General features: G+C 57.6%; 1 protein-coding gene across 2 annotated transcripts in view; it reads left to right on the forward strand.

Moving 5' to 3' along the window:
- SULT2B1 (sulfotransferase family 2B member 1) overlaps positions 1-15,962 on the forward strand; it is a 31,948-nt gene extending 15,986 nt beyond the window's left edge. Inside the window, exons 1-7 of one of the 2 annotated variants that reach the window (XM_019425808.2) lie at positions 2,185-2,435; positions 3,640-3,779; positions 8,166-8,374; positions 10,265-10,391; positions 10,887-10,981; positions 13,843-14,023; positions 15,755-15,962. In XM_019425808.2, coding sequence (XP_019281353.1) covers positions 3,719-3,779; positions 8,166-8,374; positions 10,265-10,391; positions 10,887-10,981; positions 13,843-14,023; positions 15,755-15,936 — 855 coding nt within the window. In that variant the 5' untranslated portion in view covers positions 2,185-2,435; positions 3,640-3,718 and the 3' untranslated portion in view covers positions 15,937-15,962. Of the gene's footprint in view, positions 1-2,184; positions 2,436-3,639; positions 3,780-8,165; positions 8,375-10,264; positions 10,392-10,886; positions 10,982-13,842; positions 14,024-15,754 lie in introns of those variants that run through there. The other variant, XM_019425807.2, reaches the window with a different exon arrangement.
- The last annotated feature ends 118 nt before the right edge of the window (positions 15,963-16,080 follow it).

The following is a 16,080-nucleotide window of genomic DNA, read 5'->3' on the forward strand; positions in this document are numbered from 1 at the left end:
GGGGAGGAAATTTCTCCAAGTTGCTGTCAGACCAAAGACTGAAATAGCACTGCCCACTAAAGGGAGCTCGTTTCCGGAGTGGTTATCAGAAGCCAAGCGCTTAACCTAGATTATCCCTTTGAATCCTCAGGTGCGATTAAAACCATGGGGTAGAGATTACCATTATCCTCATTTGACAGATGAGGCCACTGAGGCTCAGGAGGTGAGATCCGCCGCCCAAGGCACGGAGAGAGCCAAGGCCCAGGCACTTGGCCCCCAGCCGGCCTGATGGTAACTGACCACCTCGGAGCGCCCACTCATTGGGCTCATCTGCCTAGCAACCAGTGACATCACCAAGCCCACACCCACACTCAACCTTTGGGGGGGAAATGACGTCATCACTGAGCAGTAAAGTGACTAAAAGGTGCCGAGGGCTTACTGTGTGTCTGGCCACGATAATTGTAGGAGGGCCCGGCTGACTCTGGCTGATGGAGGACTCCGGATCTCAGGGTTGTGAGTTTGAGCCCCGTGTTGGGTGTAGAGATTACTACTTAAAAAATAAAATCTCGGGGCGCCTGGGTGGCTCAGTCAGTTGAGCGTCCGACTTCGGCTCAGGTCACGATCTCGCGGTCCGCGAGTTCGAGCCCCGTGTCGGGCTCTGGGCTGACGGCTCAGAGCCTGGAAGCCTGCTTCCGATTCTGTGCCTCCCTCTCTCTCTGCCCCTCCCCCGTTCGCGCTCTGTCTCTCTCTGTCTCAAAAATAAATAAAAAAACGTTAAAAAAAATTAATAAAAAAATAAATAAAATCTTTTTTTAAATTTTTTAAAAATCTGTATTTATTTTTGAGAGAGAGAGACAGCGTGTGAGCAGGGGAGGAGCAGAGAGAGAGGGAGACACAGAATCCGAAGCAGGCTCCAGGCTCCGAGCTGTCAGCACAGAGCCCGACGCGGGGCTTGAACCCATGAACTGTGAGATCATGACCTGAGCCGAAGTCGGACGCTCAAGCGACCGAGCCACCCAGGCGCCCCGAAAATCTTAAGAAAGCCCCCAAACAGTAATTCTCGCCCAGATTTATTGCATGCAGGGCTCCATTTTAATTATTTTTGTGTCTATTGACGCATTATATTTTCCCACTGTCCTTATTTTTTTTTTTTAATTTTTTTTTTTAACGTTTATTTATTTTTGAGACAGAGAGAGACAGAGCATGAACAGGGGAGGAGCAGAGAGAGAGGGAGACACAGAATCTGAAACAGGCTCCAGGCTCTGAGCTGTCAGCACAGAGCCCGATGCGGGGCTCGAACTCACGGACCGTGAGATCATGACCTGAGCCGAAGTCAGACGCTTAACCGACCGAGCCACCCAGGCGCCCCCCACTGTCCTTATTTTTTAACAAAATTAGCAGGGGTTCTCTCTCTCTCTCTGACGCTCCCCTGCTTGCTCCCCCCCCCAAAATAAACAAACATTTGAAAAGAAACAACCGTGGTTTTAAGGTAAATAGATAAATAAATAGTTACAAAATAAAATTAAAACAGGTGTTTTCATGGGAAGGTTTCCCCCCACCCCCACCCCGTCCCCTTTACTGTTTTGTTTATTCGTTCACTGAATACTTTGTTAAAGTAAAACACGGATCTTTGGTCAACAACTCAAGGAATTTTGCAAGGTAGGCATACCGCCACCAGACTCCCATCTGCCCCCACCCTGTCAGCCCCTCCTCCCAAGGATAACTGCCGCCTGCCTTCTAGCACCTTCTACCTTACTTTCTGTGCTTGAACTTCCCATAATTGAAATCATGGGGTCTGGACGCTCGTGGCTCATCGTTGGCTCAGCCCCTTGTGTTTCCGAGTTTTCATCTGTGTGGACCCCAACCCTCTTTATATAACAAGAGTATCCATAGCAGACAGGGTAACCTACTTACACACGTACTTCCCCCCCGCCCCCCCCCCCCCACCCCCGCGCCATTTCAATGTATTGTCCTCCGTGTACTTACGCGGGACACCAACGCAAAGTAGCACAGTGTCCTGGCTCAGAACTCAGATCGAGTTCTGCAGGGGGCCCGGAAGCTTGCAGGGCCCCCCCCCCCAAGCTTACACTGCTCGGAAGGGGGTCCTCCTTAAGGCAGAGGAACCAATGTGTGCGAATCCAAGCCTAGGTGGGGGGGAGGGATGTTGATTTAGGGGGAGGGAGCAAGTGACAGCCACTTGTCTCATTTTGAAAGCGGACAGACCCTCCTAACGTTCCAGAAAAATGACACAGAGTAGCCTCTGGCTTCATCCCCTTTGAACCTGTGTCTCCTCCTCCCGCACATACTTTCACGCCAGATGCCCTAGGACAGGGGAGGCGGCGATGCGACTTCTGGGAATTCTTCTGGGAATTCCTGCAGCCAGCCGGCCTGCACGAAGGCGACCACGCTCCCTGACTGCGGACCTCATAAATACCCCCAGGGAAACTCAGTAAAAGGTATCCCCACCTCTGCGTCACCTTGCTGGGTTTTTTTAATGGTTATTTATTTTTGAGAGAGAGAGCCCGTGGGCACCCAAGTGGGGCAGGGGCAGAGTCAGAGGGAGACAGAGGGTCCGAAGTAGGGGAGGGGCAGGGGAGGGGGCGGACAGAGGATCCAAAGCTGGCTCTGTGCCGGGTCCCCCAAATGCCCACCCCCTCTCCCATGCCAGGGGCAGGAGACCCCCCAGGGGAAAGCTCCGGGTGGAAAGACACAGTGGGGTACGTGGATTGCTATTAAACAGCTCACCGGGGAAAATGTTACTTCCGGGTATGGCCCTGTGGTCCCTTGGTGGGGCTTTTTCCGGAAAGGCAGGTCAAGCGAGGGGCTGAAGCGTAACAGTGTTTCAGTTGCAGGGGTGGGGGTGGGGGGTGCCTGGGTGGCTCAGGCTGTTCCGCACCGGACTCTTGATTTCGGCTCAGGTCGCGATGTCCCGTTTCATGAGTTCAAGCTGCGCGTTGAGCTCTGGGCTGGCAGTGGGGATCCTGCTTGGGACTTTCTCTCTCTCTCTCTCTCTCTCTCTCTGTCCCTCCCCCACTTGACCCGCTCTTTCTCTCTCTCAAAATGAGTAAATAAACCTAAAAAAAATGAAAAGGGCATCTCAGCCTCATGGTGACCCCTGGATGGGGTTTCATAAGTGGGCTTTGCCAGCCCTGTGGCCTTGCACAAAAGAGTGGGCACAACACATAATTTCTGTGGCTTCGATTTCCTCGTTGGTAACATGGGGGGGGGGGGGGGGTGACTTCGCCTCTCCCTCGAGGGTTGGGCCAAAGAATCGATATAAGGAAAGCACTTAACCCCACTTTGCAGATGTGGAGTGTTCCATGTTCGACCGGCTGTGTGGCTTTGGGAAAGTCACCCAACCTCTCTGTGCCTCGCTCTCTTCATTCCTAAAAGGGGGATGCTAATCACTGTCACCGCACAGGATTGTTGTGGGGTTCTGGTAAACCATTCCCAGCTGGCAGATGAAGAAATGAGGTTCAGGGAAAGTTTGCCGCCAGGGTTCTCTAGCTAGCGGGGTACCCCTCCCCCGTCTCCCTGCTCACCGTCCCTCCTGCCCTGAGATTTCTCTGCCGCCCCCCCCCCCCCCACCGCGCCTCCGGGGGTGACCTCAGTCCTCGTCTCCTCCCCGGTCCTCACGGTGTCTCCCCCATATTCCTACAGCCAGAAGTTGTCAGGCGAATACTTCAGGTACAAGGGGATCCCCTTCCCCGTGGGCATCTACTCCCCCGAGAGCATCCGCATGGTCGAGAACGCTGATGTGCAGGACGACGACATCTTCATCATCACCTACCCCAAGTCAGGTACCTGCTGGGAGGGGTTGCTGGGGGTGGGGTGGGGAGGAGGTGGCCACAGAGGCTGAGACGGGTGCACCCAGGGGAAGGAGGCAGAGGAAACAGTGGGGGTTAGGCCTGAATCTGCTCAGAACCTGGAGCTTGGGCGTTTGCACTGGCGGACCCCTCCGCTAGGTGTCGCTCTTCCGCCCCCACAACCAAGTGGGCTCCTCGTCCTCGGGGAAGCCTTCCCGGGGCCTCCTGGGCTGCAGCACCTGTCCCCACCCTGTCGCGCTCTATCCCCTTGAACTCGCCTCTACTCTTCTTCTCAGCCCTTGTCTCCACCGGCCACTTGGCTGTGTTTTTGGTTGTTGATTTAGCCTCCGGTCTCCCCCCCCCCCCCACCCCCTCCCCCACTAGAACATGAGCTCTTGGAGGACAGACAGCTTAGTGTGCCTGGATCGCGGCAGTATTCTCGGAGCCTAAGTCGGTGCCTGCCACCCATTCTGTAAATATTTGCGGAAGGAAGTGGGGGCGGAGGGAGGGACGATCTTCATTTTCTCCCTCCCTCCCCGAAACGCTGCTTATTCTCTGCCATGGGTGCAGACGCGACTGTGACCTGGGGAGACATTTGTCAGTTTCTCGGGCGAGACAGGCTTTATGTAAACCCGCGCGCACTCCTTTGACTATATAATTAGGGTTGGGGGGGGGGTTGGTAACCTCGAGGAAAGGTGCAGAGAGCGTTGAATGTAGGTAACAAGAGAACGTCTGGGGGATGAGCGCAGGCTTTGAGGGGGAAAAGATGTTCGTGCGGAGATCTGGAAGCCGCAGAGGCGTTTGAGTGGGAAAGGGTGTCCTAGACGAGGGAGGAATGGCACACGCCAAGGCCCGGGGGTCGGGGGAGGCTTGAGGGAATCCAAGGAACAAGAGGAGATCAATGAGGCTGTGGAAGAGGCTGGGAATGGGGGGGTGGGGGGGTGGGGGTGGGGTGGCGCACGGCGGATGAAACATCCCTTTGGAGCCAAGGCAAGGCTCCGTGGTGACTTTCCTCAATGTCCCCCCCCTGGGGCAGCTTTTAGGGAGAGCAGGGACAGACTTCGGCTTTCCCTTCTCCAGCATGACTACTTCATGTCTTTGTCAAAATATATTTGAAAATTTTCAAAATATGGCTCTCCGATAGAGTTCTGTGAGGGGTCCTTTTTGAGATGTTCACATACCATGCGGTTTATCCATTTTAAAGTGTACGGTTCAGGGCACGTGGGTGACTCAGTCAGTTAAGCGTCTGATTTCGGCTCAGGTTATGATCTCACGGGTCGCGAGTTCGAGCCCCGCACCGGGCTCTCTGCTGTCAGCCCAGAGCCCGCTTCAGATCCTCTCCCCTCTCCCTCTTTCCCTCCCCACTTGTGTCCCCTCTCTCTCTCTCTCTCAAATAAATAAACATTAGGGGGCACCTGGGTGGCTCAGTCGGTTAAGCGGCCGACTTCGACTCAGGTCATGATCTCTCGGTCCGTGAGTTCGCGCCCCGCGTCGGGCTCTGTGCTGACGGCTCAGAGCCTGGAGCCTGTTTCGGAGTCTGTGTCTCCCTCTCTCTGACCCTCCCCTGTTCATGCTCTGTCTCTCCCCGTCTCAAAAAGAAATAAAACGTTAAAAAAATTAAAAAATTTTTTATTAATAAAATAAACAGATAAAATAAACATTAAAAAATCTTTACAAAATAAAGTGTACAATTCTATGGCAGTAATGTATTCACGGATTTGTGCAACACGTCACCACGATCCATTTTAGAACGTTTAGAACAAGATACCCATCAGCCATCACTCCCTAAACCCCACCTCCCCGGCCCCAAACCTTAGGCAACCATTAACCTGCTCTCTGAGTCTATGGATTTGCCTTCATGTCTGGCTTCTTTCATTTAGCATGTTTTGGGGGCTCATCCATGTGGTAGCGCGGGTCCGGGCTTTGTTCCTGTTTATGGCCAAGTACGGTTCATGCTATTTTTCTTTCTTTCTTTTTTAACGTTTATTTATTTTTGAGACAGAGAGAGACAGAGCATGAACGGGGGAGGGGCAGAGAGAGAGGGAGACACACAGAATCTGAAACAGGCTCCAGGCTCTGAGCGGTCAGCGCAGAGCCCGACGCGGGGCTCGAACTCACGGACCGCGAGATCATGACCTGAGCCGAAGTCGGACACTTAACCGACTGAGCCTCCCAGGCGCCCCCTGGGCCTACCGCTTTTTTTGTGTATTCATTGGTCAGTTGATCAACACTTGGGTTGTCTGCGCTCTTTGACGGTCAGGAGTAATGCTTCTAGGAACATGGCCATTCCTTTCCATTTCCCTCAGAGGTCTGAGTTTTGAGAGACACATACGGTCATACAACCCCCATCGCAGCCAAGATACAGAACAGCTCCCTCACCCCCCAAATCCCTTCACACCCGTTCGTGGTCTGCTCTTCCCTCACCGCCAGCCCCCGGCAACCATGGCGGCTTACCCCCCCCCCCCCCGCCCCCCAGAGTTTTGCCTTTTCCAGAATGTCACACAGATGGGCTCACAGTGTGTGCATCTTTGGAGACCGATTTCTTTCACTCAGCATATTCTACTTTCGATTCATCCAAACTCTTGGATTTTTTTTTCTTTTTTTTTTTACTGCCGAGAAGTATCCCATTCTATGGATGGACTGTGGTATATCCATTCATCTCTTGAAGGACATTGGGGTTGTTCCCAGATTGGGGTGGGTAGGAATGAAAACACCTGCTATGAAGCTTTGTGTGCAATTCCACGCATGCAGATGTGTTTTCATTTATGTCGGGTAAATCCTTAGAAATGAGATTGTTGAGGGGCACCTGGGTGGCTCAGTTCGTTAAGTGACCGACTGCGGCTCAGGTCACCATCTCTTGGTTCAGGAGTGAGCCCCGCGTGGGGCTCTGGGCTGACCGCTCGGAGCCTGGAGCCTGCTTCGGATTCTGTGTCTCCCTCTCTCTCTCTGTGACCCTCCCCCGTTCATGCTCTGTCTGTCTCTGTCTCAAAAACAGATAAACATTAAAAAAAAATTTTTTTTTTTAAACAAGTGAGGGAGGATTAAACTACCAAGAGGTGAAGAGAGCCCCAGTGGACACAGGAAGAGGCCATACAGGGATCAGCCAGTCCCCGTGGGCTGAAGCAGAAACCCTAAGGAAATCTGCCGGGGGTGGGGGCGGGGGGCGGTGGCGGAGGGAGAAAGGGTCACTGAGGGTCCGCTGTCCGGTCACGAGAGCAGCAGGAAAGGGCCCGGGAGAGCCTGGCAGGGAACCCCGGCCTCCTGCGGGGTTCCTCCAGCGCCCTCTACTGGCCGCCGCCGGAGAACCGTTCACAGGGTCCGGCCCCAATATCCCCAAACAGGGCGACCAAGAATGAATTTGGAGGCGAGAGGCAACCCATTAAGAACCCGGGCGGGGTTATTGTTAGAATCCAGGGAACTAGAGGGGCGCCTGGCTGGCTCAGTCGGCGGAGCGTGTGATTCTTTGACCTGGGGTTCGTGGGTTCGAGCCCCACGTTGGTCACGGAGATTACTTAAAAAAAAAAAAAAAACCCACAGAGAATCCAGGGCAATATGATACTAATGACAGGTGATTGTCAATATTATTATTATTTTTTTCTATTTCTCATCTGACTTGCCTATATCCTCGTGGAATCCGGACGTGTGAACTGGGTCATTTGATGAGATCTCTTCCTGCTACGTGACACACGGGTGTCCCCACAGAGATCAAGGGGCTCCTCCCAAGAAGGGGCAGTGAAGAGAGCTGAGATTTTAAGTCCAGATGCCTGGATTTAATTCCAGCTCCCTCTGTGTTTGAACACGATGCTTCTGCCCTCATCCGCGAGCCGCGGAATCTCAGACACCAGGGCCTGCTAGAAGCTTCTGTGTCATTTCCTCAAACTCCAGTTGGTGGAGGGATGGAGGGAAGTTGGGGGAAATCCAGGCTGCCCCAGGCATTCTGGCTCCTTCCATCTCATGGCTTGCCATCCCCGGGAGCCCCAGTTTCCACTGGGTCCCTGCATCCAGCCAGCAGAGAGGGAAGAAGAGAGAGTGGCGGGGGGAGGGGGGGGGGACACGTAGGAGGTGTTTATGGGCCAGCCCTGGAAATGGCTGCCACCTGCACTTCCTTGGCCAGAACTCGGTCACACGGCCCCACATGTAGCTGCCGGAGAGGCCGGAGAAGTGGGGTCCCCTCATCTCCCCGGTGGGGAAGGGAAATGGGGTCGGGTGGACAGCCAGCCGGTCTCTGTCACTTCCTCGCCTCGCCGCCAGCTGTGAGGCTCTGGGCCATCATCCTCCCCAGCGAATCGCGCTGTAAAGCCCAACCCGACTCTGTTTCTCGCTCCTCTCCCCTGCACCCGTCCCCGCCCTTTGATTGACTGGCCCAATTTCTCCTGACAGGGACCAACTGGATGATTGAGATCCTCAGCTTAATCCTAAAGGACGGGGACCCATCCTGGATCCGCTCGGTGCCCATCTGGAAGCGGGCACCCTGGTGTGAGACCATCCTGGGTGCCTTCAGCCTCTCGGACCCGCCCAGACCCCGCCTCATGAGTTCTCACCTCCCCATCCAGCTCTTCGCCAAAGCCTTCTTCACCTCCAAGGCCAAGGTGCAGGAGGAGGGAGGTGTGTGGGGGCGGGGGAGCGCATAACCAAGGGATGAATTCGGCACGGTATTTACGGAGCACCTACTATGTGCCTGATCTAGAACGGCAGTAAATAAACGCGCAGCAATGCCTGCCTCGCAAGCCCACGTTCTAAAGGGTGACAGGCCGAGAGACTAGAGAAGAAAAATCTCTTCGTGGGCAAAGGTGATGACTTCACGAACAGCCCGCAGGGGTGGGCGAGGAGGGCAGAGCGCGGCGGCGGGAGGCAACGGTGGACCCCACGGAGGCTGGGGGGGGGGGGTGGCCCGCGCGGAGGTGAAGAGAAGAGGCTGAGCTGGGGTTGTATGTTGAAGGTGGAACCAGCAGTAGGATTTGCTGGCAGATGGGGCGTGGGTGTGAACCAGATGAGTCAAGGGTGACTCCAGGGCGTTTGGTTTAAGCAATTGGGAAGATGATGCTGATGTCAACTGACTTGGGGAGACCGGGAGAGAGGCTCGGGGGAAGGCGGGAGCTCTGTTGGGGCCCGTGGACGTCCAGGTGGAGGGTTGCCAGTGGGCAGCGAGGCAACCGAATCAGGATTCGATAGGACACGCATCTCTGGAATTGGCTGGTCGACACAGAGGTGGATGGGGCCATTAAAGGCAGGAGACTGGGGGCGCCTGGGTGGCGCAGTCGGTTAAGCGTCCGACTTCAGCCAGGTCACGATCTCGCGGTCCGTGAGTTCGAGCCCCGCGTCAGGCTCTGGGCTGATGGCTCGGAGCCTGGAGCCTGTTTCCGATTCTGTGTCTCCCTCTCTCTCTGCCCCTCCCCCATTCATGCTCTGTCTCTCTCTGTCCCAAAAGTAAATAAAAAAACGTTGAAAAAAAAAAATTTAAAAAAAAAAAAAAAAAGGCAGGAGACTGGTCGCATCACCAAGGAAGCGAGTGTAGACAGAGGAGGCCCCCCGGGACCCGCCCCCCCCGGCCCGGTCAGTCTCACGGCTTTGCTGCGAGGAAGCCCAGATCTCGGCCAAGCTGCTGCACCCACGGCCGCAGAGAATCCCAGCAAAAGGACCGAGGCTAAAGTCAGTGGCGGAAGGAGGCGTGTGGGTCAGCGTCCAGGTGTCTGTCCCAGAGCAGAGCTGCCTGACCCTCCCGGCAGCGACATGGGATGACACGCGAGCCTTGGCATCCGGGATGTTTGTCGGGGCGGACCGCCTGGGTGGCTGACCGTGGTCGTGGGGAAGGAGACGGTGGCCAGGAAAGGAGCCATCTGGTGGGGCTGACGCGGGCTTGGTTGTGGAGTACGAAGCTGGTAATCAGCTAGGAGCCAGGGAGTCGGAGCCTTGAACGCCAGGCCCAGAGGTGAAGAGGGTCAGTCAGTGCCTCTCACCTTGATCAACCCCATCCTGAGCCCCCCATGCCTTCCTCCTCCTGTTTTATGCATTTAGAGAGGGGTAGGGAGGGGCAGAAAGAGAGGGACAGAGAGAGTCCCAAGCAGGCTCCATGCTGAGAGCACAGAGACCAATGTGGGGTTCCATCTTGCCAACCGTGAGATCATGACCTGAGCCGAAATCAAGAGCCGGACGCCCAAACGACTGAGCCACCTGGCCCCCCCCTCCCCCCGCCCCGTCCTCCGGTCTTAATTCCCTTGAAGCCAACCTGTCACCCCGCCTGGTCCGGGAACAGTCCCCGTGTCCTGCTGGAATGTGGCTGCAGGGAGGTCTCCCCATCCTCTGGGATAAGATGAACTTGATCTAAGCCACTGTTGGCGGGAAAGTCCCCTGAGAAGTCTACCCTGAGGCCTTCCTGCTGCAGGCCCAGAAACAGAGAAGGCTTGGGGGCATGCAGTCTTTGGGGTGGGGTCCTGCCTGTGTGCGACACCTTCTCCCCTCTCCCCAACACCCATACGCAGGCGATCTACATGGGCCGGAACCCCCGGGACGTGGTGGTCTCGCTGTATCATTACTCCAAGATCGCCAGGCAGTTGAAGGACCCCGGCACACCTGACCAGTTCCTGCAGAACTTTCTCAAAGGCGAAGGTGAGGACTGGGGCAGAGTGGGGGTCCGGAAGGGGTGCCCCTCTTGGGCCCAGACAGGAAGGGGGCAGGGGAGGGGGTAAGAAGGAGAGAGAGAGGCAGCGATACAGGGCGTGATTAACAGTGAAGGCGACAGGTGTGTAAGAGACCGAGCGACGATGACAGACACAGCAATGGGAAGAAGCAGAGAGAGACTGAGAGACACAGAGTAAGCAGGAGACAGAAGGAAACGGAGACAGACGGACAGACACACAGATACAGAGAAAGGAAGAAACAAACAGAGACAGAAATGCAGAAAACGGGCAGAAACAGAGAGAGATGGGGAGACAAAGGTTCTCTCTCCGGGGGCCAGATGTGGGGAGGGGGGGCTTGGGGGAGGCATCCAGCCCTGAGTCACCGTGCCCGGGGCCACTTTGGGGGCTAGTCAGGCCCCCCTGGTCCCCCAGCGGGGGTGGCCCAGCTGCCCGGCCCTCATCCGCCTGCCCCTCCGCCCCGCAGTGCAGTTTGGCTCCTGGTTCGACCACATTAAGGGCTGGATTCGGATGAAGGGCAAAGAGAACTTCCTGTTCATCACCTACGAGGAACTACAGCAGGTGATCCCGCGCCCCCACCCCCACCCGGTGCCTCCCTCCCCCTCCCCTCCTCCTCACGCCCCCTTCCCCTCCCCCCAACACACCAGGTACTGGGGGCACCGCGGTGAACAGAGCAGAGTCCTGAGCCGGGGAGCAGGAGAGGGGCCATGGGCAAACAAAGAAAACAGATGGCAGCTGGAGAGCAGAGAGAAAAGGCAAGGCGGAAAGGAAGATAAGGAATGTGTGGGGGCACGATTTTAAATAGGGTGGTTGGGGAGGCCTCCGGGAGAAGATAACACTTAAGCAAAGATCTGAAGGTCAAGGACGACCCAGGGGGATAGCTGGTTGGGGGGGGGGGGGGGAGGTCTCAGGCAGAGGGAACCCGCCAGTGCAAAGGCCCTGAGGTGACAGCACACGCTTGATGTGTTTCCAAGGGGAGCAAAGAAGGATGTGGCCAGAGCCGCCTGAGTGGGGGTAGGGGTGGGGGTGGGAGACACAGCAAGGACCTTGGCTTTTCTCTGAGGAGGTGGGAGCCAGGGGTGGGCCGTGAGCAGGCGAGGCGGTAGGAAAAGCACGGAACCATGGCGCGTGGGGAGTGAGCTCCATTTCCTTCTTGTATGTACACACCATGGATTTTATTTTATTTGGCGGGGGGTGGGTGGAGAGAGGGGGAGACGCAGAATGGGAAGCAGGCTCCAGGCTCCGAGCTGCCAACACAGAGCCCGACGCGGGGCTCGAACTCCCGAACCGTCAGACGGGAGTCGGACGCTTAACCGACTGAGCCACCCAGGCGCTCCTCATGTATTTTTTTTTGGGGGGGGGGGTGCTTTCTGTCGGTACTTTTTGGAGGGGGAAGCACCTGAATGTTTGTGTCCGACAAAGCAGATAACGTCCCCCCAAATCTCTCAGAGCCTCAGACGTCCCATCCTTAAAATGGGTGGGAAAATGCCAGCTCGTGAGGTTGCGTGAGCCGCCGTAGGGAGCCCCCGGCATAGCACGACCATCCGACAAGGTACACCAACGTGTTAATATAGTGCGCAAAGTAAAAGCGACTAGGTCCCGAGGCAGGACCCGTGGGATCGGCAAGAACGAGAATACCACGCACCAAACACCTCACTTAATCCTCAGCGTGTGGACAGGCGAGTCACAGATTAGCTAGAACCACCTACAGCTGCCCATATCGGACCCGTTTGGATCTGCGAAAAATATAATTGTGTAGGGTGCACCCCAATATTGTTAGTACCCCCGTTTTATGGAGGAGGAAGCTGGGGGGACACTTGACAACCTGCCTGAGTCTTTTGCCCACCCCGGTAAACGTCTTTTGATGGAAAGGTCCAGACAAGATGTCCGGCGTTAACCGCCACACCCCATCCCCTCCCCCACCCCCCCACCCCCGCTTTGTTTTGTTTTGTTTTGTTTTGTTTCGTTTTGTTTTGTTTTGTTTCATCGAGCGTTTTCCTCCAAAGCCAAAAACTGGGCCATGCAGCCTGGCAGAGCTTCTGGGCTGCCCCTGGCATGTGAGGAACTGCACACATGTTAGAATTTCTGGGACACGCCGGTGGTTCAAGAAGATAAAGGGATGTAGGGTTGCGAAACCAGGAATGGCCTGGAAAACCGGAGCCGTGGGGCTGGCGGCGCTGACGAGAAGGCTGTCCTGGGCACTAAGTGTCAGGGAAGGCGGCGAGACAGAGGAGGGAAGCGTGGGCTTCGGGCACGGAAATCTGAGTTCCTCCCTAGCTGTGTGACCCTGGACGAGTGTCTTCCCCTCTCTGGGCCTCCATTTACTGACCCGGGGTAATGACACCTGTCTGCAAGGCTATTGGCGGGCTTGGCACAGATATACGAGAGAGAGAGAGAGAGAGAGAGAGAGAGAGAGAGAGAGCGGGGTGAGGGGCAGAGAGAGAGAGAGGGAGACAGAAGTTGCGAACCGCGCTCTGTGCTGACAGCACAGATGTGGGGCTCAAACCCGTGGACGGTGAGATCGTGACCTGAGCCGAAGTCGGACGCTCAACGGACTGAGCCCCCCAGGCGCCCCTCAATCCACGTGGCCTGAACGATCGATCGTTGCCAGGAGGAGGGTGATGTTTGAGCTGTATCTGGGTGGGGAAGTTTGCCTGGTGGAGGAAGGTGCCAGGGGGCATTCTCGGCCACCCCCCCGCCAAGGCTGCAGGGAGGAAAATGCAGGGAATGGTTAAGTTCTGGAATTAGAGGCCAGGCCAGGCCAGACCACTTCTGTCCTTGAAAGCCAGGCCTGGGGGCCGGGACTCCTGTCCCAGGGCACTGGGGAGCCACAGGGGGGCCGGGAGCAGCTTTGGGTGTGGGCGCCTGGAGGCAGGGAGGCCAGGGAGGAGGCCGAGTCGCGGGTCCATGGGGATGAGGACAAGGCAGGCCCAGTGCAAGGGCGCTGAGAACAGAGGAGGGGATGAGCAGAGGGAGACTGACAGGGTTGTGGGGGGGAGGGGGAGTAAGAGAGGGGAGGCCGGGCTGGGAATCTGGTCCTGTGACCCAGTGAGTGAGGCTGCTCTTCCGGGATGGGCACCCGGGGGGAGGTGCAGATCTGGGGCACAGACAGGCTGACCCCCACTTCTAACCTGAGTGAGGGGTGATTGTGCACCAGCTGCCCAGCTGACCTCTGCCCCGGCTCTGCCCCTTCCCTCCCACCCGCGGAACCCTCTGAAACCCCCAGCCTGCGAAAACTCTCGGAAGCCATCGCCCCATCCCTCGGCTTGGTGGTGGGGAAACTGAGGCAAAGCAGCAGAGCCACCCAGACGGCTCTGGGTCGGGGACTCAGACATCCAGACTCTGGGTCTGGTGCTCCTTCCTTGCCTGGGGTCCCCTCCCTCCGCCCGGCCTCCCTGACCCCCCCTCCCCGGCCCCCGCAGGACCTCCGCAGCTCCCTGCAGGACATATGCCAGTTTTTGGGCCGGCCGCTGGGCAAGGAGGCGCTGGACTCTGTCGTGGCACACTCGGCTTTCGGCGCCATGAAGGCCAACGCCATGTCCAACTTCACTCTGCTGCCCCCCAGCCTGCTGGACCAACGCCACGGCGCCTTCCTCCGGAAAGGTGCGGGGGCTCTGGGGTTCCAAGGCTCACCCGGCCACCGCCTGGCTGTGCACCTTGGGGCGGTCAGGTCACCTCTCTGGGCCTCGGTTTTCCCAGCTGAAACGTGGGGTCGCTCTGAGCAGCACCGCCTTCACAAGGTCACGAGGGACCCCCCCCCCCGCCCCCCCAGGGCTTAGCACAGGGCCCGGCATCCAGAGAGCTCCAAACGGTGACAAAACGGCCCTGTCCAAGGCCACAGCCGGGACTGAACCGTCCTGAGGCTATATAGAGTCTTAGCGAATCGAATTGTTCTTAGTGTTAAGGTTCAGCCCAGAAACCTTCAAGCGCTCGGATTACGGGAAGGGGGGGAGGGAGTGTCCTCGTTCCTATTCCTGCTACAAGACCACAAACTTAGCGGCTTAACACAACCCACGTTTATGGGGTTGGGTCAGAAGTCCCAAGTCAGTGTCCCTGGGTTAAAATCAAAAGCGTCAGAGGGACGGGTCCTTCTGGAGGCTCCAGGGGGGAGAATCTGTTCCCTGCCTTTTCTGTTTCCAGCCCCACACGGACTGCTGGGCTCCTCGCCCCTCACCGGTCTTCCCATCAGAAGGGTGGCGGTCTTCCGATCCCAGACTCTAAGCCTCCCGCCTCTTTTGCTTTTGCTTTTTCTCCCTATGTTTGTTTGTTTTGAGAGAGACCAAGAGGGAGCAAGCGGGGGAGGGGCAGACAGAGACCGGGGAGAGAGAGAGAGAATCCGAAGCAGGCTCCGCTCCGTCCATGGGGGGGGGGGGGTGGCTCGAAGGCTCGAACTCACAAACCATGAGATCGTGTCCTGAGCCCAGACCAAGAGTCGGACACTCAACCTGCCGGAGCCACCCTCCCCCTCCCCCCGGGCGCCCCTCCCCCTCTTCTTATAGGGACCCTTGTGGGTCTGCCTGGATAAACCTCCATCCTTAACCAACGACGCTTGCAAAGTCCCTCTTGTAAGGTCACATATTCATAGGTTCCAAAGACCAGGACGTGGACATCTGGGGGGGGGGGGGTGATTACTCAGCCTATCACAGGGAGCCCCACCCCCACCCTTCACTAGGGGGCGTCATGTAATTCAAAATACTGCCATCCAAATGACATTGGCCCCAGGTGAGAAGCTCGAGGCCGCCCCGGGGGGGGGGGGGGGGGGGGGGGGCCTGCGCCCGCCTGGGCCCCTGGAAGGGGCAGAGGTCACACCCCTCGCCTGCTGGGTCGCTACGAGGGTTAAGGAGGGAAACCGAGGAAGCCAGGGCCACCCTTCCGCGCGTTCCCTGGCACGGGCGTGTGGGTACATTCCCAATGGCAGAGCCATCACGGAGGTAGCCTGGGTGTTGCAGGAGCCCCGGAGTGAGGATGCCCTTTTCCAGCCAGGGAGGTTAGGGACAGGGAGCCAGGAATGCTGGAGCGGGAGGGGGAGGTTCTGGGCAGAGCGATTTAAGGGGTCAGGGGGTAAAGCTGGAGGAAGAAGGCAACAGGTCTACTGAAAGGAGAGGCAGGGTGGGGGGGGGAGCCAGGGGGAAGGAGGGGGCAAAACGGGTGCCCAGGGGTCTGGCCAGGTGACTGGAGGCCAGCGTGAGAGGCAGCCATCAGTAGGAGGTGAAAGGGCAAGAGCGGGGAGGTGCTCCTGGCCAAGGCCCGGAGGTGGGCAAGAGGGTGCTGGGATGTGGGGCGCGGGGGATGTCCCCGCCGGGCCTCACCTCGTCGCCCCTCCCTCCCCTCCAGGGGTGTGCGGCGACTGGAAGAACCACTTTACGGTGGCACAGAGCGAAGCCTTCGACCGCGTCTACCGGGAGCAGATGCGGGGGCTGCCCACCTTCCCCTGGGACGACCCCGAGGACGCCAGCCCGGACCCCGATCCCAGCCCCACCCCAGCCCAGGCCTCCGAGCACCCCCCGGACCTGTGACCTTGAGAATAAACGCATCGCTCCTGCCCCGACTCTCGATGCGCTCTGGAGGCGGCGCGCCGGGGGGACGGCCGGCAGGGGGCGCGCGAGGGGAGGAGGCCGCCGCGGTGGGGGGACCCCCACGCTGGGCGCCTGGCTCCCCCA

Source organism: Panthera pardus, unplaced genomic scaffold (assembly GCF_024362965.1).
Source record: "Panthera pardus isolate Hobbes unplaced genomic scaffold, ASM2436296v1 HiC_scaffold_18, whole genome shotgun sequence".
NCBI classification, from domain to species: domain Eukaryota; kingdom Metazoa; phylum Chordata; class Mammalia; order Carnivora; family Felidae; genus Panthera; species Panthera pardus.